The following is a 27,117-nucleotide window of genomic DNA, read 5'->3' on the forward strand; positions in this document are numbered from 1 at the left end:
GCTGCATATTGTGATATTTTAGTTGCAACCAAATAGTCAGGTTAATCTTGTACTTTGAATAAACTAATCTTTAATTAAACAGCCTAATTAATGACACAAGATCAATACACACACATGTATATATGTTTATACATTTATTTATGTATGTATGTACATACCTATATATATATATATATACCTATATATATATATATACATATATATATATTATATACATACATATATATACATACATACATATATAATATATTATATATATATATATACCTATATATATATACACATAAATATATATATATATATATACCTATATATACACATAAATATATATATATATATATATATATATATATATATATATATATATATATATATATATATATATACACACACACATATATATACCGGTATTGGCACACTCAAGTGTTGCCCATCTTCAATAACCTTTGTTGAAATTTATTCAACAGATTAACTCGTTTACAAAGCAATTATAACAACAACAGACAAATCATTTTAAAGGTTGTTTATGTGTATCTTTGAGCTGAATCATAATTACTTCTGTTAGCCTCAAGGTCGCAAATAACTCTCAAAAAGAGAGGATGCATGTACTCAGGAATAAAACTTTCGTGAGATTTGAACTCAGGACATCACTAAATACCCCCACCGAATCTTGTTTTATGAAACTCTTTTACTCCTGTTTCAGTCATTTGACTTGACTGTGGCCATGCTGGAGCACCGCCTTTAGTCGAGCAAATCGACCCCAGGACTTATTCTTTGTAAGCCTAGTACTCATTCTATTGGTCTCTTTTGCCGAACTGCTAAGTTACGGGGATGTAAACACACCAGCATTGGTTGTCAAGCGATGTTGGGGGGACAAACAAACGTATACACACATACATATATATATATATATACATATTTACAATGGACTTCTTTCAGTTTCCATCTACCAAATCCACTCACAAGGCTTTGGTCTGCCCGAGGCTATAGTAGAGGACACTTGCCCATGGTGGCACACAGTGGGACTGAACCCGGAACCATGTGGTTCGTAAGCAAGCCACTTACTCGAAATGCCGCAAAGCATTTTGTCTGGCAGCTTATGATTCTGCCAGCTCACTGCCTCCAGTAATAATAATGAGCTCAAATTCTGGCACAAGGCCAGCAATTCTGGGGTAGGACATCAGTTGATTACATCTGAAATTTTGAGGAGGGGGAGAGTTGATTACATCAACCTAAGTGCTCAACTGGTACTCATTTTATTGACCCCAAAAGGATGAAAAGCAAAGTTGACCTCTGGAGAAATTGAACTCAGAATGTAAAGACAGACAAAATGCCTCAAAGCATTTTGCCCAGCAAGTTACCGATTCACCCCCTAACTTATAATAATCCTATTAAAGTTGACCCCTGCATTCGGCTGGTGCTTGTTTATCAAACCCCTGCAAGAATAAAAAGTTGACTTTATCTGGATTTGAACTCACATCTCAAAGAACCCAAACAACTGCAAGTTTTTTATTGGAGGTGTTAACAAATTTTGTCAAGCTACTACATTTTCCAGCATACATGGTGAATTTTTCAGACTAAAAATTTACAGCCAAGAAAGGTTGGTGGGGAGGCTTAAGAGCCAGTGAACCAGGAAATTTCTATGAGGTTAATATGCTAGAAATAGCAACCAAATCTCCATCATATTGCCTCCAACAGTCTTAAAAATGTCAACTTATACTGGTCAACCTATATCTCACTGGGGGCAGTGGATTGTATGACTGTGTTGTACGTTCCAATTTTATAAAATGGCGGTGCCCCAACATGGCCACAGCTTGTGAGCTGAAACTAGATAAAAATAAAAAAATACACCAAGACAATTGCAGAGGGCCAAAATTTCCATGTGAAATGCAGCACCTGATGATCAGCCATGTCTCATGTGGCCCACTTCTTGAAAAAGGTTGCCCACGCCGGCTGTATGTGCTCAATCTGCTAGAAATAGCAGCCAAACCAACGTTATATTAAACCTTGACCTTCTGGAGCAGATGTGATCATTTAATATCTTAATGTTTCACGGAATACATAATCCAATATGATATTCTTCCTGTAAGAAGTGAGCTGAAGGAGATTTGGCTCCTATTTCTAGCAAGACCGAGCCTTCTGTCTAGGAGCTTCATTTTACTCCTTTAGCATTCAGACTACTGTCAAATGAAAAGGCCCCAGCATGGCTGCAGTCTAATGACAGATAAAAGATACAGAATACGTATTTATACATATATATGATTTTATTGTCTTTATAAAATATTGCCATACAACTTCCTCATCTCGGCCTCACATACCATCACCACATCAGTCAGTCTCCCTCACACTCAATGAAATTTCGGATCTTTTCGGTTTGACCGGCAGTTTTTTAAAATAATTTCCACGTAACTAAACACTTTTAAACTTTGTATACTGGTAGAATGTGTTTATAGAACATCTTTTTCTCTTGGCTTTATTGAGAAAATTCTATGGTTTGTAAGATATTTGTTGTTTTTTTTTCTTCAATTTCTGCAATTTCAACCAATCAATGACGTCTATTGAGGTGAAAACATTCTGTGCCATATGAATATGTCCCTCGTTTAAGAAACAGATTGGGTTTATTTACATTTCTGAAGGAAAAAAAATACCCTTCCCCCCACCCCTAACCCTAAAATAGATTGAAATGCAATAGATCGATACTAGGGTCATAATTATGGGTGACAATTTCATATGACACCTCTAGAAAAAACTGCCGTTCAAACAGAAAAGATCCAAAATCTCCTCTCATCATCCATTACACTCTTATCTCTTCTGACGGGCAGTTTTACCAGTTTTTTTCTCCTTCTCAATGGCTTCCCTCTTCTGCTTCAGTTTCCTCGTCTGAGTAAAAAGAAAAAAGAAAAATAAGACACATAAAATGAGAATAGAATTAAGGGAAACAGGGTCACCAATTCAACCATATTTGTGGGGCGGAGATAAGTTTGTAGGGTTGCTTGTGCGTATAAATGCGAGTGTTTGTCAGGTTTGACAGGAGCCCCTCCTGTCAAGCCATCCCATCCATGCCAGTACGGAAGGCAGATATTAAACAATGATATGTCAGGGCCACCTTGACTGGCTTCTGTGCCGGTGGCACGTAAAAAGCACCAAACGATCGTGGCCGCTGCAGGCCTCCCCCGGTACCTGTACCAGTGGCACTACACTCACGGAGTGGTTGGCGTTAGGAAGGTCATCCAGCTGTAGAAACACTGCCAGATCAGACTTGAGCCTGGTGCAACCATCTGGTTCGCCAGTCCTCAGTCAAATCGTCCAACCCATGCCAGCATGGAAAACGGACGTTAAACGATGATGATGATGATGACTCGAACACTCTGAGTGTGTGTGTGTATACAATAAACTGCACTTCATATTGAAGGCTCTGATGAAGCAATAAGGTGATACTCAGACACTCAACTATGAGTCCACTGCATCTTATAGCAGAAATAGCTGTATGCCGATGAAGTTCATAAGATAATCATTTATTCCTTTTGTCATCTTCTTTGCTTGTGTGTGCGTGTGTGTGTCCTTTGGATTAGAGGTACAACTCATCTTTGCCAGCTGAGTGAATTGAAGCAATGTGAAATAAAGTATCTTGCTCAAGGACACAAAACACTGCTGGGGATTGAAATTATAATCATATGGTTGTGAGCTGAATAGTAGCCTAACCACTAGGCCACATGCCTTCGTTGTATGGGAGAATGACAGCAAAGATGGACAGAGATAATGTGTGTGTGTGTGAGTGTATGAGTATATGTGTGTGTGAGTATGTGTATGCATGTCTGTATGAGTGTATGAGTGTGTGTGTGTGAATGTATGAGTATATGTGTGTGTGTATGAGTGTATGTATGCATATGTGCGTATGAGTATGTGTGTGTGAGTGAGTGTATGAGTATGTGTGTGTGCATATGCATGTATGAGTGTGGGTATGCATATGCATGCATGTATGTGTATGTGTGTGCATGAGTATGTGTGTATGTGTATGCGTGTGTGTTGTGTAGTAAGCCGTGCATCATTTCTCTCCCAACCCCGACAACTCACCTCCTGAGCAATCTTCTTCTTCCTCATCACGATCTTGTCGTAGAGTTTCTTCTTCTTCTTTGGAATCATCATCTCGGCCAGTTTCTTCTCCTCCTTCTGCTGTCGGATCACCTTCACTTCGTCGACCTTCTCCACGCTGCCAGGAATCACATGCATCTTCTTGGTGCTGCTCTTCTGTTTAAACGAAACACAAAACAACAAACAGGTCAGACGCCGAAACGTTTCGAGTCAACAGACAGAATCATGAAATGACCCCGAGGGATTTCATTTCGTGACCCCACAGCGGCTGCCTGTCCTCAATCAACAAGACTCTCAAAACAAGAAATACATGAGCGCAAAAGAAAAAAAAACCCTTTTATCTTTTTACTACTTGTTCCAGCGATTAGATTGTGGCTATGCTGGAGCATCACCTTCAAGGGTCGCGATCTCGCAAAACAAGAAATACTTGGCCGCAAAATAATAAAAAAAAATCTTTTGTGTTTTGACTTGTTCCAGCCATTAGAACGTGGCCATGCTGGAGCGTCACCTTCAAGAGTCTTAACCAAGAAGATTCTCAAAGCAAGAAATACTTGGTCGCAAAATTATCAAAAAGAAATCTTTGGTGTTTTGACTTGTTTCAGTCATTAGACTGTGGCCATGCTACAGCATCACCTTGAAGGGGCTTCAATCTCAACAAGATATGAAAACAAGAAATACTTAGCCTTAAAAAAACCCCAAAAAACAGAAAGGCACAGCTGTGTGGTAACAAGCTTGCTTCCCAACCACATGGTTCCGGGTTCAGTCCCACTGCATGGCATCTTGGGCAAGTGTCTTCTGCTATAGCCTCAGACTGACCAAAACCTTGTGGGTGGATTTGATAGATGGAAACTGCAAGAATCCCATCATATGTATGTATATATATATATACATATATATATAGGCATAGCTGTGTGGTAACAAGCTTGCTTCCCAACCATAAGGTTCCGGGTTCAGTCCCACTGCGTGGCACCTTCGGCAAGTGTCTTCTACTATAGCCTCAGGCTGACCAAAACCTTGTGGGTGGATTTGGTAGATGGAAACCGCAAGAATCCCGTCATATGTATATATATATATATGTATATATATATATATATATATATATATATATATATATATATATGTAAATATAAACTGCAAGAATCCCGTCATATATATATATATATATACAGCTATGCCTATATATATATAGGCATAGCTGTATGGTAAGAAGCTTGCTTCCCAACCACATGGTTCTGGGTTCAGTCCCACTGCATGGCAACTTGAACAAGTGTCTTTTACTAAAGCCTTAGGCCAACCAAAGCCTTGTGAGTGGATTTGGTGTAGCAGAAGGTAACATGGTTCTGCTCGTTTCTTTTGAACTACAAAACGAAGAATTGAACTACAAACCTTAGGAGCAGTGCTGACATCCTGTTCTGCAAGTTTACGTTTTTTCAGAGCTGCTGCCTTCTTTCTTGAGGCTGAAATAAAAAGAAATATATCAAATGAGAGACTACAAGGGTTTGATCTAGCATATCCTAGCTTGACAATGATGGCAACCACAGCTGCTCGGTCAATATGAAGTCAGAGCAACCAGATTCAGAGAGAAAGCCTATGTGTATGACCTTGCAAGTCAATGCATCATTATCATTGTTTTAACATCCACATAAAAAGCACCCAGTCCACTCTGTAAGGTGGTTGGCATTAGGAAGGGTATCCAATCATAGAAGTCATGCCAAACTCGACAATTAGGGCCGGAGCAGCTCACCTTCTTGCCAGTTCTAGATGAACTGTCCAACCCATGAAAGCATGGAAAGTGGACATTAAATAATTAATTCGTTTTATTGGCCACAAGGGCTGACAAAAATCAATTAAAACATGTAGGGACAAAAAACAGGACGAAAGTTACAAAGGGTTTTGTCCGTTTGAAAAAAAGTCTGTGTACAAATTCAGAGATAACAACGAAAATATTAAAACAATTGAAACTCCCAATAGGGAGAGGTGCTTCGAAAGGTTACTCGTGGAAAAACCCATAAAAGCCACAAGAGCCCCTTTCTCCTTTTATATTACCTTTTTATATCACAGGTGTATCCTCAGAATTGGTCCGTTCATACTGGCCATTCTTGCGGCATTCACCCACCTTTCAATAAATTTGCTACGAGACAGTACTTCCCTCTCTCATTTTCCTTTTCAAGTGAAACTTGAAAAAGTTGATGAGGCCTGGGCCAAAGAGGAAAGTGTCTGACCTTAGCCCTTTCAAACAGGTCCACCATACCACCTCTTTCGCTACAGGCACTAGGCAAAAGAAAACTGCCTTGCCCTCCTGGTTAAAGGAGGTCTGCGGGGCAAGCTTCACTATGGATTCAGCTGATAGCCGGATCCGTCCTATACGCGACAGTAGCTGTTCGGAGAATGGTGATTTTCTATACTCACATAGGTTGAGCAGAATTTTGTAGGGGCAGATTTACTATGACTAGATGCCCTTCCAGTTACCAACTGTGTGTGTGAGAAAGAGAGAGAGAGAGGGGGGGGACATGTGAAACCATCAATGCTGACACATGTTTCCCCTCTCACCATTTCTGTTCTCTCATCACTATCTGTCGAAGAACATAGGCTTGAAACGTCAAACACTTTTCCATTTTTCCTACACATACACATGCTTGTTGATCCCTTACCTGTCTCTCATTTGTTTCCTGTACAGTTGAACTATAAATATACCATCATCATCGTTTAACGTCCATCTTTCATGCACACATGGGTACCACGGTTCACAGGAGCTGACCACGTAGGAAAAACTACCCTACACTACTCTACTCTGTCTGTTTTGGCAGGATTTTTACAGCTGGATGCTTTTCCTAAAACCACCCACTCAGCAGAGTGGACTCAGTGGTGTTTTTGTGGAACGAGTACAGTTGAGGTCAGTTTTGGCAAGGCTTTTACAGCTGGATGCCCTTCCAAATACCAACCACTTTACTGGATGCTTTTTACGTGGCACAAGCATATATATATATATATATGCTGGCAGAATTGTTAGCACGCCAGGCAAAATGCTTAGCGATATTTCGTCTACCGTTACGTTGTGAGTTCAAATTCCGCCGAGGTCGACTTTGCCTTTCATCCTTTCGGGGTCAATAAATAAAGTACCAGTTACGTACTTGGGTCGATGTAATCGACTTAATGTTTAGCCACTTGTGGGCAATAAAGAAATATATATATGTGTGTATATGAAGGTAAGGCTACTTCGGGCTGCTGCTTTCTCTATTGCGACGTACAGCTGTGAGTCGTGGACAATGTTGAAGGCAGACGAGAAAAGAGTGAGCGCTTTTGAAATGTGGTGTTACCACAGAATCCTTAGAGTGTTGTGGATGGAGAGAAGGACGAACAACTGGGTACTAGAAAAGCCCGGTTGCGACATGACGCTTCGACGAAACATCATGAAGTGGAAGCTATGGTTCTTTGGCCACATCATGTGCCTGGATGGACTTGATCGAACGATCGTAACTGGCAAGGTGAACGGCGGACGTAAAACAGGCAGACCACCCACTTCTTGGTTGAAAGACATTGCAGCCACAGAATTGTCTTTATTCTCAGCTGTCCATGGGGAAGAGGACAAGAGAAGGGGGCAAGACATCATGATGACCACAGCATCACATAGTGCGACACCTGACTACGATGATGATGATGATGATGATATGTATATAAGGCGGCAAGCTGGCAGAAACGTTAGCACGTCGGGCGAAATGCTTAGCGGTATTTCGTCTGCTGTTACGTTGTGAGTTCAAATTCCGCCGAGGTCGACTTTGCCTTTCATCCTTTCGGGGTCGATAAATTAAGTTCCAGTTACGCACTGGGGTCGATGTAATCGACTTAATACCTATGTCTGTCCTTGTTTGTCCCCTCTATGTCTAGCCCCTTGTGGGTAACAAAGAAATAGGTACTTCGTCTGCCGTTACGTTCTGAGTTCAAATTCCGCTGAGGTCGACTTTGCCTTTCATCCTTTCGGGGTCGATAAATAAAGTACCAGTTACGCACTGGGGTTGATGTAATCGACTTAATACCTATGTCTGTCCTTGCTTGTCCTCTCTGTGTTTAGCCCCTTGTGGGTAGTAAAGAAATAGGTATTTCGTCTGCCATTACGTTCTGAATTCAAATTCTGCCGAGGTCGACTTTGCCTTTCATCCTTTCGGGGGTCGATAAATAAAGTACCAGTTACGCACTGGGGTCGATGTAATCGACTTAATACCTATGTCTGTCCTTGTTTGTCCCCTGTATGCTTAGCCCCTTGTGGGTAATAAAGAAATAGATATGTATATAAGATTAATTCTGTTTTTATATACTGAATTAAAAAAAAGAAAAAGAAAACATTGGCTTACTCTTTTTCTTGACAGGAGAAGTTCCATTTTCTTTATCACTGATCTTTTCTTCAGCTTCACTTTCCGAGGACTCACGAACATCAGCAGCAACATCCATCTCCTCCTCCTCCTCTTCAGCCTCTTCTTCTTCACCTTCTGATGAAAAGGTAAGAAACAAAAATAAAGAAATAAAATTAAGACATTACAGTCAACAAAATAACAAATAAAAAAAAATGCTACAATAATCTCAATTTATAGAAGAAACTTGTGACAACTTTTGTATTGAGCGAGGGCTGTGATATAAGCAGAAGAATGGCTATGTGGTAAGGAGTTTGCTTCTTCATCATTCCAGGTTCAGTCCCGCTGCCTGGCACCTTGGGCAAATGTCTTCTACTATAGCCTCGAGCCGACCAAAGCCTCGTGAGTGGATATGGCAGACGGAAACTGAAAGAAGCCCGTCGTATATATATATATATATATATATATATATATATATATATATATGTACGTATGTATGTATGTATGTATGTGTGTGTGTTTGTGTTTGTCCCCCTAGCATTGCTTGACAACCGATGCTGGTGTGCTTACGTCCCCGTCACTTAGCAGTTCGGCAAGAGACCGATAGAATAAGTACTGGGCTTACAAAGAATAAGTCCCGGGGTCAAGTTGCTCGATTAAAGGTGGTGCTCCTGCATGGCCGCAGTCAAAAGACTGAAACAAGTAAAAGAGTAAAGAGAGTACATACCTTCGCCTTCTGACATCTGTGCCAATTTTTCAGGAGGTATATATTCCCCTTCTTCTTCAACAACAAATGGTGATAAATGTGGGGGTAACAGGACCCCCGGGAAGTAGTCTTCGACGGGGAGCAGTTTCTGTGCATTCACACAATCAAACACCCACTGTGGCTGGACATAATAACTGAAAGCATCAAAGAAGACAGTTCACATTCATGGGATTATATGGGTGTATATAAGTACAAGGAAAGGTAAAAATTGTAGGTGTAGACGATCTTTTATTCGTAATCCAGGTTGGTACAGATCCAATATAAATTCTGGAGATGTGTGAAGTGCCGCTCCCAAACAGTTGAAGGTATCAGGGGGAGACGTAGACCCAGGAAGACATGGGATGAGGTAGTCAAGCATGACCTCAGAGCGGCAATGACGAAGGACCGAGATCTCTGGAGATATGCTGTGACTACAAAGACCCGGGCTGCTTCCTGTACCAGTTCCGCATAGCCCCTGCCCATTCAAAGTACCTTGGATTTCGGAACAAACCGCTGTGCTTGAGTCAAGTACATGAACATCGAAATAAATATCAATGGAAATAGTAGTTGTGATACCTGTGCCAGTGGCACATAAAAAGCACCATCCGAACATGGCCGATGCCAGCGCTGCCTTGACTGGCTTCCGTGCTGGTGGCACATTAAAAGCACCAACTGATTGTGGCCGCTGCCAGACTCCCCTGGCACCTGTGCCGGTGGCACGTAAAAATCACCCACTACACTCACAGAGTGGTTGGTGTTAGGAAGGGCATCCAGCTGTAGAAACACTGCCAGATCAGACTGGAGCCTGGTGCAGCCTCCTGGCTTCCCAGACCCCGGTCGAACCGTCCAACCCGTGCTAGCACGGAAAACGGACGTTAAACGATGATGATGTTCATGATGATGACATATATCTAAAAAACCACTTCAGCATTACAATTCACGGTATCCTTATACTTCATTTATTGTTTTTGCAAATACTGAATATATATTTTTTATGTATATTCTTTACTTGGACTATAACCGGTGGACTTGGATGTTTGACATCCCTTTCAAGGATTTTGGTCCTCACCTCTTATATATATATATATATATATATATATACACACACAGCTACCGAATAATTGTCACATATTATATTTACAGATAAATTCCTCTATTTAAATAATATTGAGGTCTCTTTCTTTTGTTATCTTACCGTTTTTACCAATATTTATATACATACACACACACATGTATGTACCAATATATGTGCATGTGTGTAAGTGTCCATTGATTTGCTTTACGCCTGTTTTTCCGTCCATCCATTCATTTCCTAACTTGATGGGCAAATAACAAGAAGCCAGCTGACACTAAAAATCTGTAGTGAGACATCTTTATCAATGTACCTGATGAGACCCGGACTGATGGGTCGAAACATACGTTGAACCCAATAAAGGTCTATTACTGAATCCATCTCCTATTATTTACATTTGACTGATATTTGTCTTTCATCTTGTTTGTTGTTGACACAACGTTTCGGCTGATATACCCTCCAGCCTTCTTCAGATGTCTTGGGGAAATTTCGAACCTGGGTTCTCATTCCTAAGGTATTTTTCAATGTTGCTATTATTATCATTACTATTCAGGTCACTACCTGGAATCGAACTCAGAATCTTGGGGTTAGTAGCCCATGGACATATGACATAGTGGTTAAGAGTGCAGGCTACTAACCCCAAAATTCCGAGTTCGATTCCAAGCAGTAACCTGAACAATAATAATTATAATAATAATAATATCGAAGAATACCTTAGGAATGAGAACCCAGGTTCAAAATTTCCCCAAGACATCTGGTGAAGGTTGAAGGGTATATCAGCTGAAATGTTGTGTTAGCAACAAACAAGATGAGGACAAATATTCGTCAAAGGTAAATAATTCCTCATCTCTTAAATATAGAACTGTACCATCTCCTATTAATTAATACTATCACCCTAACTGCCACTGCGGACTTCCTGAAGTAGGTCCAATGGAAGTGTACCACAACTGCAGATGACAACAGGTAGCCTAAACTCTGCTGGTGCCCTAATCAACATTTAAACACACTAATTGAATTATACTTACTTTTCCTAATTATTTATTATATATATAAAACAAAATAAGAAAATGGAGGAATAGATTTCTTTGAATCATCAACTATCAGATAATACCAATTCATATAATTTATTAACTAATTATTTAGATTAAATAGGAACATCCAAATCCAACAGAATAATACAGAATAAAACAATATACATGAATAAGTAAAATAATACCGTTTATGTATTAGCCTTTCTGGGTACTTTACTGGCAGTATATTAGATAAATGATATCCTATAGTGGGTTACACTCATAACCCCTATCTCGTGTGTGTGTGTGTGTGTATAATGACAGCGTCGCCTTACTGGCACTTGTACTGGTGTGCAGGTGACACGTAAAAAAACACGATTTTTTCCAAGGCACCCACTACGCTCTCGGAGTGGTTGGCATTAGGAAGGGCATCCAGCTGTAGAAACTCTGCCAGATCAAGATTGGAGCCTGGTGCAGCCATCTGGTTCGCCAGACCTCAGACAAATTGTCCAACCCATGCTAGCACAGAAAGCGGACATTAAACAATGATGATGATGATGATGATGATGATTGTGCTGGTGTCACGTGACGGTGGCCATGTAGTGCCACGTTAGAAGCACACTCAGAAAAGTGGTTGACGTTAGGAAGAACATCCAGCTGTTGAAACCAGGCCACATCAAACTGGAACCCAGTGCAGCTCTCTGGCTTGCCAGCTCCAGTCCAACCCCGACCATCCAACCCAGGCCAGCACAGAAAATCGATGTTGAAGGATGATGATGATGATGACAACAATAATGTATGGACATGCATGTATGTGTTTGTGGGTACCGTTACCAAGTCATCGCAAGATGATTGTAAATGAGCATTAGCCACCATACAAGCAATATTTTTAAAACGACATAGTAGGATAGGTGTGAGAGGCTGAATCTGGCCAGTTTCAATGCCAAAGGGTTAATGTTAATAAACGTACCGTGATAAATATTTCTTGTCTTGATTTGGTCGATCGACAATCTGATGACTAATGGTTTCATCGTCTTCCTGGTACGTGTGTCCAAGACTTCCTGTGTTTGACCAAGACACTTCACCACCAAAAGAACTGCAGGAACAAAAAACAAAACGTATTTTAATTGATTAACCCTTTCATTACTAATCCGGCTGAAACCGGCTCTGGCTCTGCAGTACAAATGTCTTGATTCCATAAGTTTTGAATTAAAATCTTCCACCAAACCTTAGTCACAATTTATGTTCCTAACACTAGCTGAATGATAACTAAGTCATTTTACTAAATTCTTTGTTATATTTAAAATAATTGAGAGAAAAACAGAGCATCTCAAAATAAATACAGTAGGAAAAGGGTTAACATTTTTATCTTTTATTCTTTTACTTGTTTCAGTCATTCGACTGTGGCCATGCTGGGGCACTGCCTTGAAGAATTTTTAGCTGAATGAATCAACCCTGGTACTTATTCTATCAGTCTTTTTTGCTGGACTGCTAAGTTACAGGAACATAAACATACCAACACTGGTTGTCAAACAGCGGTGGAGGACAAATACACACGAAGACAAAGATATAGATATATACATATATGACAGGCTTCTTTCAGTTTCCATCTACTAAATCCACAAACAAGGCACGGTCTGATCAATAAGTACCTGTTGCCAAAGTAACGAAACTAAAGCAGGCAGAATGAAGCCGCTTGGCACAGGCTGACCTTGAACTCTGCTGTGTATGAGCATTAAGTTTTAACGTTCTAGCTCACCTCTGCTGTTTACAGCAATGCTTGGAAGGAAGGTGTGTAGTGTGTAATCATCATATTGACCATGACAGAGTAAGCTGAGCAGAGAATCTGCATCAAATTTTGCCTACATAAAGTTTTCATCGTTCTTGACACAATCAAGGAGATGTTGTGCAACTGAAACCCGGGTGTCTTTTCGGTCAGCTGAAAGCAGTTTGGGCACAAACTTGGCAGATACCCAAATCTTCAGTTCAAGTGACTAGACTGAGTCGTAACTAATCTGCACATCTTTTGATAACTCACAGATGGTGATTCGATGATTTCCCCTCACAGCTGCATGTCATTACCTCCATGAGACCCAACACTCAAAAGGAGTTCGGCCACTCTGGCCTCCGTGATTTGCATTTTAAAATGTCATTAAAATGTTTGGTGTATCGTACAGGTATAACCAATTTATTGTACATAAATTTTAACAGAGAAATCTTAAATGGACCCCAGTTGAGAACCACTGCTCTAACTGCTAAGTCATGGGGGATGTAAACAAACCAACACTGGAGTAAAGATTGTTTGCCAACATAACATGGCAGTCCTGGTTTAGGACTAATGTTGCTGTAATTTAGCCCCAGGAGATATTGTCTCCAGCTGGCTATACAACACAATCTGTGTCCTTATATTTTCGAACAAGGGAATCTAGCACCCCCACTCAGCTCAAAACAATATCTGTGTATCATGATTTCCGGGTTTTAAGCTGAGTTGGGGTGCTACATTCCCTTGTTCGAAAATATAAGGATACAGATCGTGTTGTATAGCCAGCTAGTGACAATGTCTCCTGGGACTAAATTACAGCAACATTAGTCCTAAACCAGGACTGCCATATTATGTTGGCAAACAATCTTTACTCCAAAGTACTGATGCTGAATATCTCTCGTTGTGAGATTTACAAATAGTAATTTTCCAAACCAATGCTGATTGACTTACATGGGTTAACTAGATTTTTACACTTATATGAATACTCTTTTACTTGTTTCAGTCATTTGTCTGCGGCCATGCTGGAGCACTGCCTTTAGTCGAGCAAATCGACCCCGGGACTTATTCTTTGTAAGCCCAGTACTTTATCGGCCTCTTTTGCTGAACCGCTAAGTGACGGGGACGTAAACACACCAGCATCGGTTGTCAAGCAATGCTAGAGGGACAAACACAGACACACAAACGCATATATATACACGACAGGCTTCTTTCAGTTTCCGTCTAACAAATCCATTTACAAGGCTTTGGTCGGCCCGGGGCTATAGCAGAAAACACTCGCCCAAGATGCCACGCAGTGGGACTGAACCCGGTACCATGTGGTTGGTTAGCAAGCTACTTACCACACAGCCACTCCTGCGCTTACAACATTTTAAACTTATTTATTTTAAAAAATGATCAAAACTTAAAACTTACCGAATGATAAATACCATATATTCTCTTGGAACTTCCCGGTTGAGAAAGAATTTGAGTCCTTTAAACAGATTTTGAAATCGAAGGAGATTCTTGTATTCCATTTTGGCCATTTCTACTTCGTCTGGATTTTCAGGCTGAAGTTAAATAAAATTAATAAATTAAAATGACAAAATGGGATGTATGGGTCTTCAAGAATGGTAACTTATAGACCGAGTTGGCACAGTCTTGGATTTGCTGTTTAAAACAAGCACTCCAAACTTAAATAGACACAGTTTATTAAATGCATATTCATCAGGCGTGGCTGAGTGGTAAGAAGCTTGCTTCACAACTACATGGTTCCAGGTTCAGTCCCAGGTTCAGGGGGCACTGGAATCGACCATGTTCAGATGGTGCTTTTTACATACCACTGGCAGGGGGCCCAGTCAGAGGGCACAGGAATCGACCATGTTCAGATGGTGCTTTTTACATACCACTGGCAGGGGGCCCAGTCAGAGGGCACAGGAATCGACCATGTTCAGATGGTGCTTTTTACATACCACTGGCAGGGGGCCCGGTCAGAGGGCAATGGAATCGACCATGTTCAGATGGTGCTTTTTACATACCACTGGCAGGGGGCCCGGTCAGAGGGCAATGGAATCGACCATGTTCAGATGGTGCTTTTTACATACCACTGGCACAGGTGCCAGTCAGAGGGCACTGGTATGACGGTGGACAGTAATTAAAAGTCACTTACATTGACAACTGGAAACTCGTCAATTTCTTCTTCAACATTGTCACCATGTTTCTTCAGCTGTTGAGTCATAGCTGCCAGTTGCTGGAAAGAAATGGCAAAAGAAAGAGATAAAAAAATAATAAAATCTTATGGTAGGCAGAGATGTGTGGATAGGAAATTCATTTTGGAATCCACCTTATCCCAAGTTCAATCCCACTGCGTGTGTGTGTGTGTGTGTGTTGTGCTTAACCCTTTCATTACCATATTTCTGTTGAAATAAGGTGATTTTGTTTCAATTAATTTTGTGGTAAGCAGCAGCTTCCCAACTACATGGTTCCAGGTTCAGTCTCACAGTGTGGCACCTTGGGCAAGTGTCTTCTACTATGGCCTTGCGAGTGGATTTGGTAGATGGAAACTGAAAGAAGCCTGTCATATATGTATGTGTGTGTATATATATGCACATACATATGGCAGTGAGCTGGCAGAAACGTTAGCACGCCGGGCGAAATGCGTAGCCGTATTTTGTCTGTCATTACGTTCTGGGTTCAAATTCCGCCGAGGTCGACTTTGCCTTTCATCCTTTCGAGGTCGATTAAATAAGTACCAGTTACGCACTGGGGTTGATGTAATCGACTTAATCCATTTGTCTGTCCTTGTTTGTCCCCTCTGTGTTTAGCCCCTTGTGAGTACTAAAGAAATATATACACACACACATATATATATATATGCACATACATAGACAGGCTTTTTGTATATGTATATGTTTCTGGGTCTGTATTTGTCCTCCTACCATTGCTTGACAACTGATGTTGGTATGTTTACATCCCTGTAACTTAGCGGTTCGGCAAAGGGGACCGATAGAATATGTACTGGGCTTACAAAGAATAAGTCCTGGGGTCAATCTGTTCGACTGAAGGTGGTGCTCCAGCATGGCCACAGACAAATGACTGAAACAAGTAAAAGAACTAAGCTGATGTCTGGTACATAAATAAACACGAAATTTCGAAGGAAGGTCCTTAATTTGGATCACTGTAACCCAGGAAGTTTTATTTGTTTATATCACAGAACCAAGGACAGGTTCAGGCAGATTGGTATCAAAAGAGTGAAGTGTATTTGGGTGAGTGTGTGTGTTTATGATAATAGGGGGCTAAAGAAATACAGCCATCACTGTTGTGCTCAATTATTTCCTGTTATTTAGTACCGTAAATCCTCAAGTATAATCCGCATTTCCCCCCCAAAATTTAAAGGTCAAAATCCCTAGTTAATACGAGGTTAAAAATGAAAAATATTTTCTAAGCAATGTCCGAGTCTCTATTTGCTGTCCGGCAGTGTTTATTCAGATGCATTTTGTGATGTCAGGCGCGAAAATACCTTAAGCTAAGCCTGAAAGCAATGAAGTCATAAAAGAATCATCCATAACTTGCAGTAAGCAACATTTATTAAGTATTCAGAATACAGAATAACATGTAACAAAAACATTTTGCAAACATATTTACATTCCCATATATCAGTTAAGAACATCACCATTATTGTATTATACATGCACGGAAGTTTTTGTTCGACTAGGTGCTGCTGGCTTAATTACGCACGACTCAAGTTAGAGAAGGGGTGCGTATTATACACAAGGTTTAGGTTTTTCAGAGGTACAGCTCCCTAAAAATCCCCTGCGTATTATACTCAAGGATTTACAATAGTTTCACAAACTGAAACCAATAAAACAGGAACTGCAGGGTCAGCATTATCAATATAAACTCTTGGCTGTCGGTGGCACTCTACCATGGTTGTTGTCCATTGAGACCAGATTAAAAAAAAATGCGGAGGCAGGTGGTGAATGAAGGTAATTGTAACTTACTTCTTCATAAATGTCACTTTCTTCGCTGTCATCAATGACCGGTTGTTTGCTGGTGTTTCCAATGTTAAACTGCAAATATAAAGAAAGAGAGAGAGTGTGTATATACATTTGTGTCCATTAACCCTTTCGTTACCGTATTTCTGTTGAGATGCTCTCTGTTTCCTTTAATTACTTTAAATATAACAAAGAATTTAGTAAAATAACTTAGTTATCATTCAGCTAGTATTGGGAACATAAATTGTGACTAAGGTTTGGTGGAAGATTTTAATTTAAAACTTATGAAAACAAGACATTTGTACTACAGAGCCAGTTTCAGCTGGGTTGATAATGAAAGGGTGAAGAATTGTTTCTCTATTATATATTTTAACCCTTTTGTTACCATATTTATGTTGAGATGCTCTGTGTTTCATTCAATTACTTTTAAATAAAACAAAGAATTTAGTAAAATAACTTAGTTATCATTCAGCTAGTGTTAGGAACATAAATTGTGACTAAGGTTTGGTGGAAGATTTTAATTTAAAACTTATGAAAACAAGACATTTGTACTACAGAGCCAGTTTCAGCTGGGTTGATAATGAAAGGGTGAAGAATTGTTTCTCTATTATATATTTTAACCCTTTTGTTACCATATTTATGTTGAGATGCTCTCTGTTTCATTCAATTACTTTTAAATAAAACAAAGAATTTAGTAAAATAACTTAGTTATCATTCAGCTAGTATTAGGAACATAAATTGTGACTAAGGTTTGGTGGAAGATTTTAATTTAAAACTTATGAAAACAAGACATTTGTACTACAGAGCCAGTTTCAGCTGGGTTGATAATGAAAGGGTGAAGAATTGTTTCTCTATTATATATTTTAACCCTTTTGTTACCATATTTATGTTGAGATGCTCTGTGTTTCTTTCAATTACTTTTAAATAAAACAAAGAATTTAGTAAAATAACTTAGTTATCATTCAGCTAGTGTTAGGAACATAAATTGTGACTAATGTTTGGTGGAAGATTTTAATTTAAAACTTATGAAAACCAGACATTTGTACTACAGAGCCAGTTTCAGCTGGGTTGATAATGAAAGGGTGAAGAATTGTTTCTCTATTATATATTTTAACCCTTTCGTTACCATATTTATGTTGAGATGCTCTGTGTTTCATTCAATTACTTTTAAATAAAACAAAGAATTTAGTAAAATAACTTAGTTATCATTCAGCTAGTGTTAGGAACATAAATTGTGACTAATGTTTGGTGGAAGATTTTAATTCAAAACTTATGAAAACAAGACATTTGTACTCAGAGCCAGAGCCAGTTTCAGCTGGGTTGGTAACAAAAGGGTTAAATTAATCATTTGTTAACCCTTTTGTTACCATATTTCTTTTGAGATGCTCTGTGTTTCTTTCAATTACTTTTAAATAAAACAAAGAATTTAGTAAAATAACTTAGTTATCATTAAGCTAATGTTAGGAACATAAATTGTGACTAAGGTTTGGTGGAAGATTTTAATTCAAAACTTATGAAAACAAGACATTTGTACTGAGCCAGAGCCAGTTTCAGCTGGGTTGGTAACAAAAGGGTTAAATTAATCATTTGTTAACCCTTTTGTTACCATATTTCTTTTGAGATGCTCTGTGTTTCTTTCAATTACTTTTAAATAAAACAAAGAATTTAGTAAAATAACTTAGTTATCATTAAGCTAGTGTTAGGAACATAAATTGTGACTAAGGTTTGTTTGGAGATTTTAATACAGAACTTTTGAAAACAAAGCATTTGTACTACAGAGCCAGAGGCAGTTTCAGCCAGGTTGGTAACGAAAGGCTGACGTATGTTTACGTTTGGTTTCGTGTACTTTATCTCTTTAGGTGCGCACACTCACCGTCCCATGCATTATCTTAGCCATGTTAGGTTACATTGAAGTCATGAGACTAGTAGTAGACCAATGGTATGCGGATACTTTACATGCATAATACCGTGTTTTGAGTTGTACCACATGCAAGCTATTTTCTGAACTTGAGCAGAATAACTCGTGCATATATTATGATAAACAGCTTGACATAGTTCGTTTTCATAAACCGGTAGACATAAATGTACGATGCTATGTTATTGTACTGAAGGTGCATGGCTCAGTGGTTAGAGCGTCGAGCTTACGATTGTGAGGTTGTGAGCTCGAATCTCGTACCGGACTGCGTGTTGTGTTCTTGAGCAAGACACTTTATTTCACATTGCTCCAGTTCACTCAGCTGTAGAAATGGGTTGCAATGTCACAGGTGCCAAGCTGTATTGACCCCTTTGCCTTTCCTTTGGATAACATTGGTGGCATGGAGAGGAGAGGTCAATATGAATGGGCGGCTGCTGGTCTTCCATAAACAACCTTACCCAGACTTGTGCCTGGGAGGGTAACTTTCTAGGTGCAATCCCATGGTCAGCGTCGTGACCGAAGGGGGTCTCAGAACATTACTGTAACGGTGAACGTAAATAGACGCAAGCTCATTGGCACTTGTGTATTTGTGTGGCCTCATTAGATAAAAAAAACCGGAGCAGTGTCTCGCATGCTTCTGGTAATACCGACATCAAAGGGTTAAGGGTCCATGGAAAATTCTGCCTTACGTGCATTTATTGCAAGAAAGAGCAAAATTAATTTCTCTGTTTTACAAAGTTCATCCTACACGAGTGAATGTTCTCCCCAACACTAACCCTCTTTTACTTGTTTCAGTCATGTGGCTGTGGCCAAGCTGGAGCACCGCCTTTAGTTGAGCAAATCGACCCCAGGACTTATTCTTTGTAAGCCTAATGCGACAAATAAAATAGGAATTTTGAAAGGGTCTGTCTATAAAACTAGTTTCCAAACATCGAACGGCTATGGGGGTCCACCAGAATTAAATAGGAATCAGAAGGGTCGATAGATGGAAAAAAAAAAAAAAAAAAAAAAAAGGTTGAGAACCAAACCAGGGTGTTAAATCAAATATTCTGGCCTTACCTGTGGAGGATAATACAAGTTGACAGAATTGTAGAGACGATAATTTGTGAATCCCATCAGGGTTGTGTAAAACTCAACGAATGTTTCCATGATTTTATAATCAACATCTGTCGCATACTGTGCAATGAAGGAAAAAACAACACTAATTAACAACACTAATTAACATAAGACGGTAATTACCAAAAATTTGGTGGTTATAATAGAATAAGTCTATAAAGCAGTATCGTTTATGTTCTACTTGTTTCAGTCATTAGACTGCGGCCATGCTGGGGCACTTCTCTGAAGGGTTTTAGTCAGACAAATCAACTCCAGTAGGTCTTGCTTTTTAAAGCCTGGTACTTATTTTATTGGTCTCTTTTTGCAGAACCACTAAGTTATGGGGATGTAAACAAACCAACACTGGTTGCCAAGTGGTGGTGGTGGTGGAGGAGTACACACAGAAAGGCACACACATGGAGATATACATACATACACACACACGCACACATATATATATATATTATGGGCTTCTTTCAGTTTCCATCTACTGAAACTATTCATGAGGTTTTCATTGGTCCAAGGTTATAACAGAACACACTTGCCCAGCATGCCACACAGTGGAACTGAACCCAGAACCATATGGTTGGGAAGCAAGCTTCTTATCACACAGCCATACCTGTGCCTTTATTTATTTTTTTTTTTGCATTAGCTCAAGATGATTTGAAAAAGCCAAATTGATAACCAATTGAAAATGCTCTTGCCAGTGAAGATCCCTCATTTACAGAAGGCGTGTGTATGCGTATCCCTACTACTGTCCCTTATCACTTCATCCTTCCTGATCCACCCCTATTTCCTTCTGTTCACTTCATCCAATTCAATCCCCATCTCTAATCATCCATCACACTTACTTATCCACCCTGCACATCTGTTCTTCTGTCCTCTCTCTCTCTCTCATTTTCATTTTGTACCTTGACCTCACCCCACCTCACTTCTCTCTCTCTTTCCAGATGGGCAGGTCACGTATTCACCGCTTCAGCAAGACACCATACCTTCAAACCCCACAGATAAGGTGAGACAGTGTCACGTGACAACTTGCTGGGGCTGCCTGCTGGAGCCTATGCGGCAGGTATTTAAAGGGAAAAATTTGACAAAACAGTCAGTCACCGGCTGACACTCGCTGACGATACATCGAAGAGGCCAGGGAAGAGAAGAAAGAAGATATGCACCCAACACCAGAGCTGAAGACACCTCCGAAAGGGGGGGCCCCGCCACGTCAAAACGGTAGAGGAGTAGGGGCCGAAACCGGACGTGGTTCCTCCTGACGATGTCTTGCGCTAACTGGATCCTATAAAGGAGCTGTTGTGGTAGCAGACCACGAAACACGGTTGTAATTCCTTCCTTATCCCAGCCAGTTGAGGGAATCTTGCCAGGTGCATATTTGGTGATTTCACCAGTGCCAGCACCACAAAAAAAGCACCCAGTACACTCTGTGAAGAGGTTGGCATTAGGAAGGGAATCCAGCTGTAGAAACCATGAAAGGTGATACTGAAGTGGTTAAATATGACCATTTTAATAGGAGCAGGTTCGAGTGGGGTTTTAACATGAGACCAAGGGCTGTGTCACAGAGATTGTAATATGAGATTAGGGATAATCCTGTAATGTGACCCTTGTGTGGGTTCTTGTTAAAACAGAGAGAAATACTTACATTGTGAGCAACGGCATGAGGGATCACCCAGTTGACTTTAGTTCCTTGAATGTCAGCCTGGAAGTAAATACCTTTGATGGAGATAAACACCTGAAAAATAAAACATTAAACACAAATTACCAACAAAATTGTTAACACGTGAAGGTGTATGGCTTAATGGGGGCGGAGAAACTAGGGTTTGCAAGAGTGTGAAGACGGTAAGAGATAGGGGAAATGTGAGGGGAAAGCAGGCAACACTCAAAGGATTGTGTAGGGCTGAAGGGTTGATGCAAGGCTGGGGATTGCCAAAGGTGTCAGAAATAGAGAGCAAGAGGGATGGTTACCAAACCAAATAATTATAATGAAATTAACTTCGTACTGACCTTTCTCAAAGATTTCGAAGCTATTATGTAATGCATAAACTCCACTGCAATGGAAAAAAAAAAAAAAAGAATTAAGGAAGAAAGAAAAAAAAAATTTATAGTTTTAATATTGAACCTGTTGAGGTAGAATATTTAATGAATTCTTCAAGAGTTGTGGGACAGAATCATGATTCACCAGAAGGAAATCTTTTTTTTAATTCTCGCATATCCCTGAAACATGTGTGTGTGTGTGTGTGTATATATATATATATATGTCTGGCCCCGTGTCGGTGGCACGTAAAAGCACCATCCGTTCGTGTCCGTTGCCAGCATCGCCTGGCCCCGTGCCGGTGACACGTAAAAGCACCATCCGTTCGTGGCCGTTCGCCAGCACTGTCTGGCACCTGTGCAGGTGGCACGTAAAAAACACCCACTACACTCGCAGAGTGGTTGGCGTTAGGAAGGGCATCCAGCCGTAGAAACACTGCCAGATCTGACTGGGCCTGACGAAGCCTTCCAGCTTCACAGACCCCAGTTGACCCGTCCAACCCATGCTAGCATGGAAAACGGACGCTAAACGATGATGATGATGATGATGATATATATTATATTAAATTAGAGATAAAACCACTATTATGCAAATCAAACAGTGAAAAACATAAGCCAATACATAGAAATAAAATTAATTAAAAAAATATAAAATATAAAATTCCAAATTAAAATATTTAAATTAAAGTTAAAATTTTAAAAATTATTTAAATAATTTAAACTTATAAATTTTAAATATATATATATATTTATTATTATTATTTTATTTTATCGTTTTATTTTTTTAAATTATATAACTATCAAAAAGTATTAAAAGTTTAATATAAAATAAAGAGTAAAAACACTTAAAAGTTTAATATAAGATAAAATATACACACACACATACATATATATATATATATATATATATATATATATATATAGGGAGTGTTTATGAAAAAAACAAAAGATGAAGACAGGTGGTGCACAAACAAACAGATGTATTAGCATAACGCTCAGGAATAGAAAAAGTCTTTTACATTTCGAGCCTACGCTCTGCTACAGAAAGGGACACAGAAAAAACAAGGAGAGAAACATATATATGTATATATGTGTGTGTGTGTATATATATATATATTATATATATATATATATATATATATACACACACACACAGACATGTATATACATACACAAATATACTTATATATACATATGTATAGACAAACATACACACACACATATATACATACAAATACACAATACAGGTAACTTCTGCCATTGTATAGACTGGATCCAAGCCAATAAATCACAAGTCAATTTCACAGTACTCCCACTGCGTACACCATGAAGTAGACAGACTACCATCATCCTTTTGTTACCATATTTCTGTTCAAGCACACTGCCTTTGTTCTAATTAATTTTGTAATTAATGAAGAATTTAGCATATTTGTTATTATTAGATTGGTGTTGGGAACATATACCAACATGGAATATTGATGGAAGGTTTTCATTTGGATCCCTTTTTAAAAACAGAAAGTTTGCATCAGAGAATCAGGGATGATCTCAGGTGGATTGGTATTGAAAGGGTCAAACTATTGGAATTTAAACCAGCCGAACCCAGCCCAAGTATTCTACCTGTTTTATATTTGTATCAGCCAGATCCAGCTTCCCACACCTACCCTACAATGTCATTCTAAAAATAAACATTCACATCATTGAAATTTCAAAGTTATAAGACAATGCATGATTAATTCAAAACTGGCACTTGTGCCAGTGACACGTGAACAAAACATTCAAGCGAGATCGTTGCCAATGCCGCCGGACTGACACCTGTGCAGGTGGCATGTAAAAAACACCATTTCGAACATGGCCGTTGCCAGTACTGCCAGACTGGCCCTTGTACCAGAGGCACGTAAAAGCACCCACTACACTCTTGGAGTGGTTGGCATCCAGCTGTAGAAACTCTGCCAGATCAGATTGGAGCCTGGCGCAGCCATCTGGTTCGCCAGTCCCCAATCAAATCATCCAACCCATGCCAGCATGGAAAGCGGACGTTAAACGATGATGATGATGATGAATATGAATAAATAAGCACTGCATTTGACAGGGTAATCTAAATGCTAAAAGGTCGATCTCATTATGGCGAGGAGCTGGCAGAACCGTTAGCACGCCGGGCGAAATGCGTAGCCGTATTTCGTCTGTCGTTACGTTCTGAGTTCAAATTCCGCTGAGGTCGACTTTGCCTTTCATCCTTTCAGGGGCGATAAATTAAGTACCAGTTACGCACTGGGGTCGATGTAGTCGACTTAATCCGTTTATCTGTCCTTGTTTGTCCTCTCTGTGTTTAGCCCCTTGTGGGTAGTAAAGAAATAGGAATTTTGTCTGTCTATACGTTCTGCGTTCAAATTCTGCTAGGTTCATCTTTGCCTTTCATCCTTTTGGGGGGTTCGATAAAATAAATACCAGTTGAGTACTGGTGTCAATGTAATCAACTAGCCACCCCTCCCCCAAATTTCAGGTCTTGTGCCTATCGTAGAAAGGATTATTTGTAATTATACAATACTTGTACAATGTTGTGATACAACAAAAACCACAGCCCCATCCACACCCCACCGAAATCCACTTTTTGTCTCTCCTTACCTGTAAGGAAAGACATGATTAATTTAAAATCTTACCTGTAAGCCGGCGACAGAGCCGGATGCGATGAATCTTGACTCGCTGCATTTTTGGAAACGTTGCAAAGAGAAACAACAATGACAGGCAGTCGTCCAAATCACAAATGGCATCAGCAAATGTCGGGTACCTGGGAAAAAAGGAAACACACTGATTAGTCATCACACACACACGTAGTGTATTCTCAGGTGTACAAACTACAAGAGAATATAGTGTACACATTCAAACATCATCATTATCTTTCCAAATCCTGCTGTTTTTCACATGGAATTCTTGGTCCTCCAGAGTTGTCTTTTTGTGTAAGCTGACTTATCTGTCTTTGGCTGTAAATTTTGGTCCGAAAAATTCAACTTGTATGCCAGAAAATATGGTACAAATTCTTCCACACACACATTGTCTCAAACTCTAACACACTGTATTTTCCAAAATACAAGTCAATGTAATATATAGTGTAAACATTCAAACATCGTCATTATCTTGGTAAGCTCGCCAACAGGCGCAGGAGTGGCTATGTGGTAAGTAGCTTGCTTACCAACCACATGGGTCCAGGTTCAGTCCCATTGCATGGCACCATGCGCAAGTGTCTTCTACTATGCCCTTCCTAAATGCCAACCACTCCGAGAGTGTAGTGGATGCTTTTTACGTGCCACTCGGTTCAGCGGCACGGGCAATGACCTCGCTCAAATGTTTTTTCACGTGCCACCAGCACAAGTGCTAGTATAGCAACGCAGGTAACGATCATGCTCGAATGCTGTATTTAACATGCCATCGGCTCGGAGGCCAGCTTATTGCTCTGGCCCCGATCTCACTCGTATGGTACTCTTAGCGCTCCACTGGCACAGATGCCAGTCATCGAATTTGATTTCGATTTCGATTTCACTTGCCTCGACAAGTCTTCGCAAGCAGAATTTAGTGTCCATTGAAGGAAAGGCACGCATAAGTGGACTGGTTACGTGGATCAATAAGCATTACATTTAAATGATCAATCTGAATGCTAAAGGGTTAAATACAGTGCTTCTAAGACCTTACCGTTCTCTCACTACATGATCCAGTTTGTAAGTTGGTCTGCTGTACGTCATCCTCTTGGCGGCGCCTTTCACACGTTTTTCTTTGACTCTCTTCAACCGCCGCATATAATGCTGTGCAAGACAAGAATTAGGAGAAAATTAGCAAGGACATTTAACGAGTGATTAACAAATAAAACTGCAACACAACGGGCGCTCTGCTTATGATGATGAGGGTTCCAGTTGACCTGATCAACAGAACCACCTGCTCGTGAAATTAACATGAAGCGGCTGAGTAATCCACAGACACTCATACTCTTGACATAGATCTCTGAGAGATTCAGCATGACAAAGAATGTGACGAGGCCGGACCCATTAGAATTACTGGTACAATTCATTTTTGCCAGCTCAGTGGTCTGGAGCAATGTAAAATAAAGTGTCTTGCTCAAGGATGCAACCCACAGCCAGAGATTGAACTCGCGACCTAACAATCGTGAACCCATTACCCTAACCACTAAGCCCCACAACACAGTCATTTCTCATATACAATAATCACAACGTGAGTGTAGTGTTTACTGTTTGCATGGTAAGAAGTCGGCTTCCCAACTGCACGATTCAGAGTTCAGTCCCACTATAGCCTTGAGTTCAGAGTTCAGTCTATAGCCTCTTATTGATATATAGTGGATTCAGTAGATGGAAACTGAAAGAAGCCCATTATATATATTATAGGTTGGTGTGTAATCCAGTTCTTCACACCTATAATGCCATTTTAAGAATAAACAATCACATTTTCAAAATCTTGAAGCTACAAGACACGTGATTAATTTTTTAAAATGTGGATCAATAAATGATTAATCTGAAGCACATTATATATATTATAGGTTGGTGTGTAATTATTGCGGCTTTTATTTCAATAAATTTTATTCAACAAAAACATCTTTAAATGATTATTCCGGAGCATATTCACCAAGAAAATTAAAAAATAAAAGATACAGGCGCAAACGTGCCAGTGTAGTAAGAAGCTTGCTTCCCAACCACATGGTTCCGGGTTCGGTCCCTCTGCTTGGCACCTTGGGCAAGTGATTTTTGACTATAGCCTTGGGCCGACCAAAGCCTTGTGAGTGGATCTCATCATCATCATCGTTTAACGTCCGCTTTCCAAGCTAGCATGGGTTGGACGATTTTGAGTGAGGGCTGGCGAACCAGATGGCTGCAACAGGTTCCAATCTTGATTTGGCAGAGTTTCTACAGCTGGATGCCCTTCCTAACGCCAACCACTCCGAGAGTGTAGTGGGTGCTTTTACATGCCACCAGCACGGGGGCCAGTCAGGCGGTACTGGCAATGACCTCGCTTGAATCTTTTTACACATGCCACCAGCACAGGTGCCAGTAAGGTGAATAGACAGAAACTGA

At 39.9% G+C, this 27,117-nt stretch overlaps 1 protein-coding gene across 2 annotated transcripts in view; it reads right to left on the reverse strand.

Moving 5' to 3' along the window:
- Positions 1-2,245: 2,245 nt before the first annotated feature.
- LOC115224307 (pescadillo homolog) overlaps positions 2,246-27,117 on the reverse strand; it is a 31,123-nt gene continuing 6,251 nt past the window's right edge. Inside the window, exons 4-18 of one of the 2 annotated variants that reach the window (XM_029795150.2) lie at positions 25,730-25,839; positions 24,703-24,830; positions 22,019-22,062; positions 21,657-21,746; positions 19,973-20,089; positions 17,005-17,073; positions 15,174-15,254; positions 14,441-14,574; positions 12,236-12,361; positions 9,166-9,338; positions 8,442-8,576; positions 5,479-5,549; positions 4,075-4,248; positions 2,784-2,880; positions 2,246-2,361 (exon numbers count right to left, since the gene is read on the reverse strand). In XM_029795150.2, coding sequence (XP_029651010.1) covers positions 2,803-2,880; positions 4,075-4,248; positions 5,479-5,549; positions 8,442-8,576; positions 9,166-9,338; positions 12,236-12,361; positions 14,441-14,574; positions 15,174-15,254; positions 17,005-17,073; positions 19,973-20,089; positions 21,657-21,746; positions 22,019-22,062; positions 24,703-24,830; positions 25,730-25,839 — 1,530 coding nt within the window. In that variant the 3' untranslated portion in view covers positions 2,246-2,361; positions 2,784-2,802. Of the gene's footprint in view, positions 2,362-2,643; positions 2,881-4,074; positions 4,249-5,478; positions 5,550-8,441; positions 8,577-9,165; positions 9,339-12,235; positions 12,362-14,440; positions 14,575-15,173; positions 15,255-17,004; positions 17,074-19,972; positions 20,090-21,656; positions 21,747-22,018; positions 22,063-24,702; positions 24,831-25,729; positions 25,840-27,117 lie in introns of those variants that run through there. The other variant, XM_036513227.1, reaches the window with a different exon arrangement.

Source organism: Octopus sinensis, linkage group LG25 (genome assembly GCF_006345805.1).
Source record: "Octopus sinensis linkage group LG25, ASM634580v1, whole genome shotgun sequence".
Classification (NCBI taxonomy): domain Eukaryota; kingdom Metazoa; phylum Mollusca; class Cephalopoda; order Octopoda; family Octopodidae; genus Octopus; species Octopus sinensis.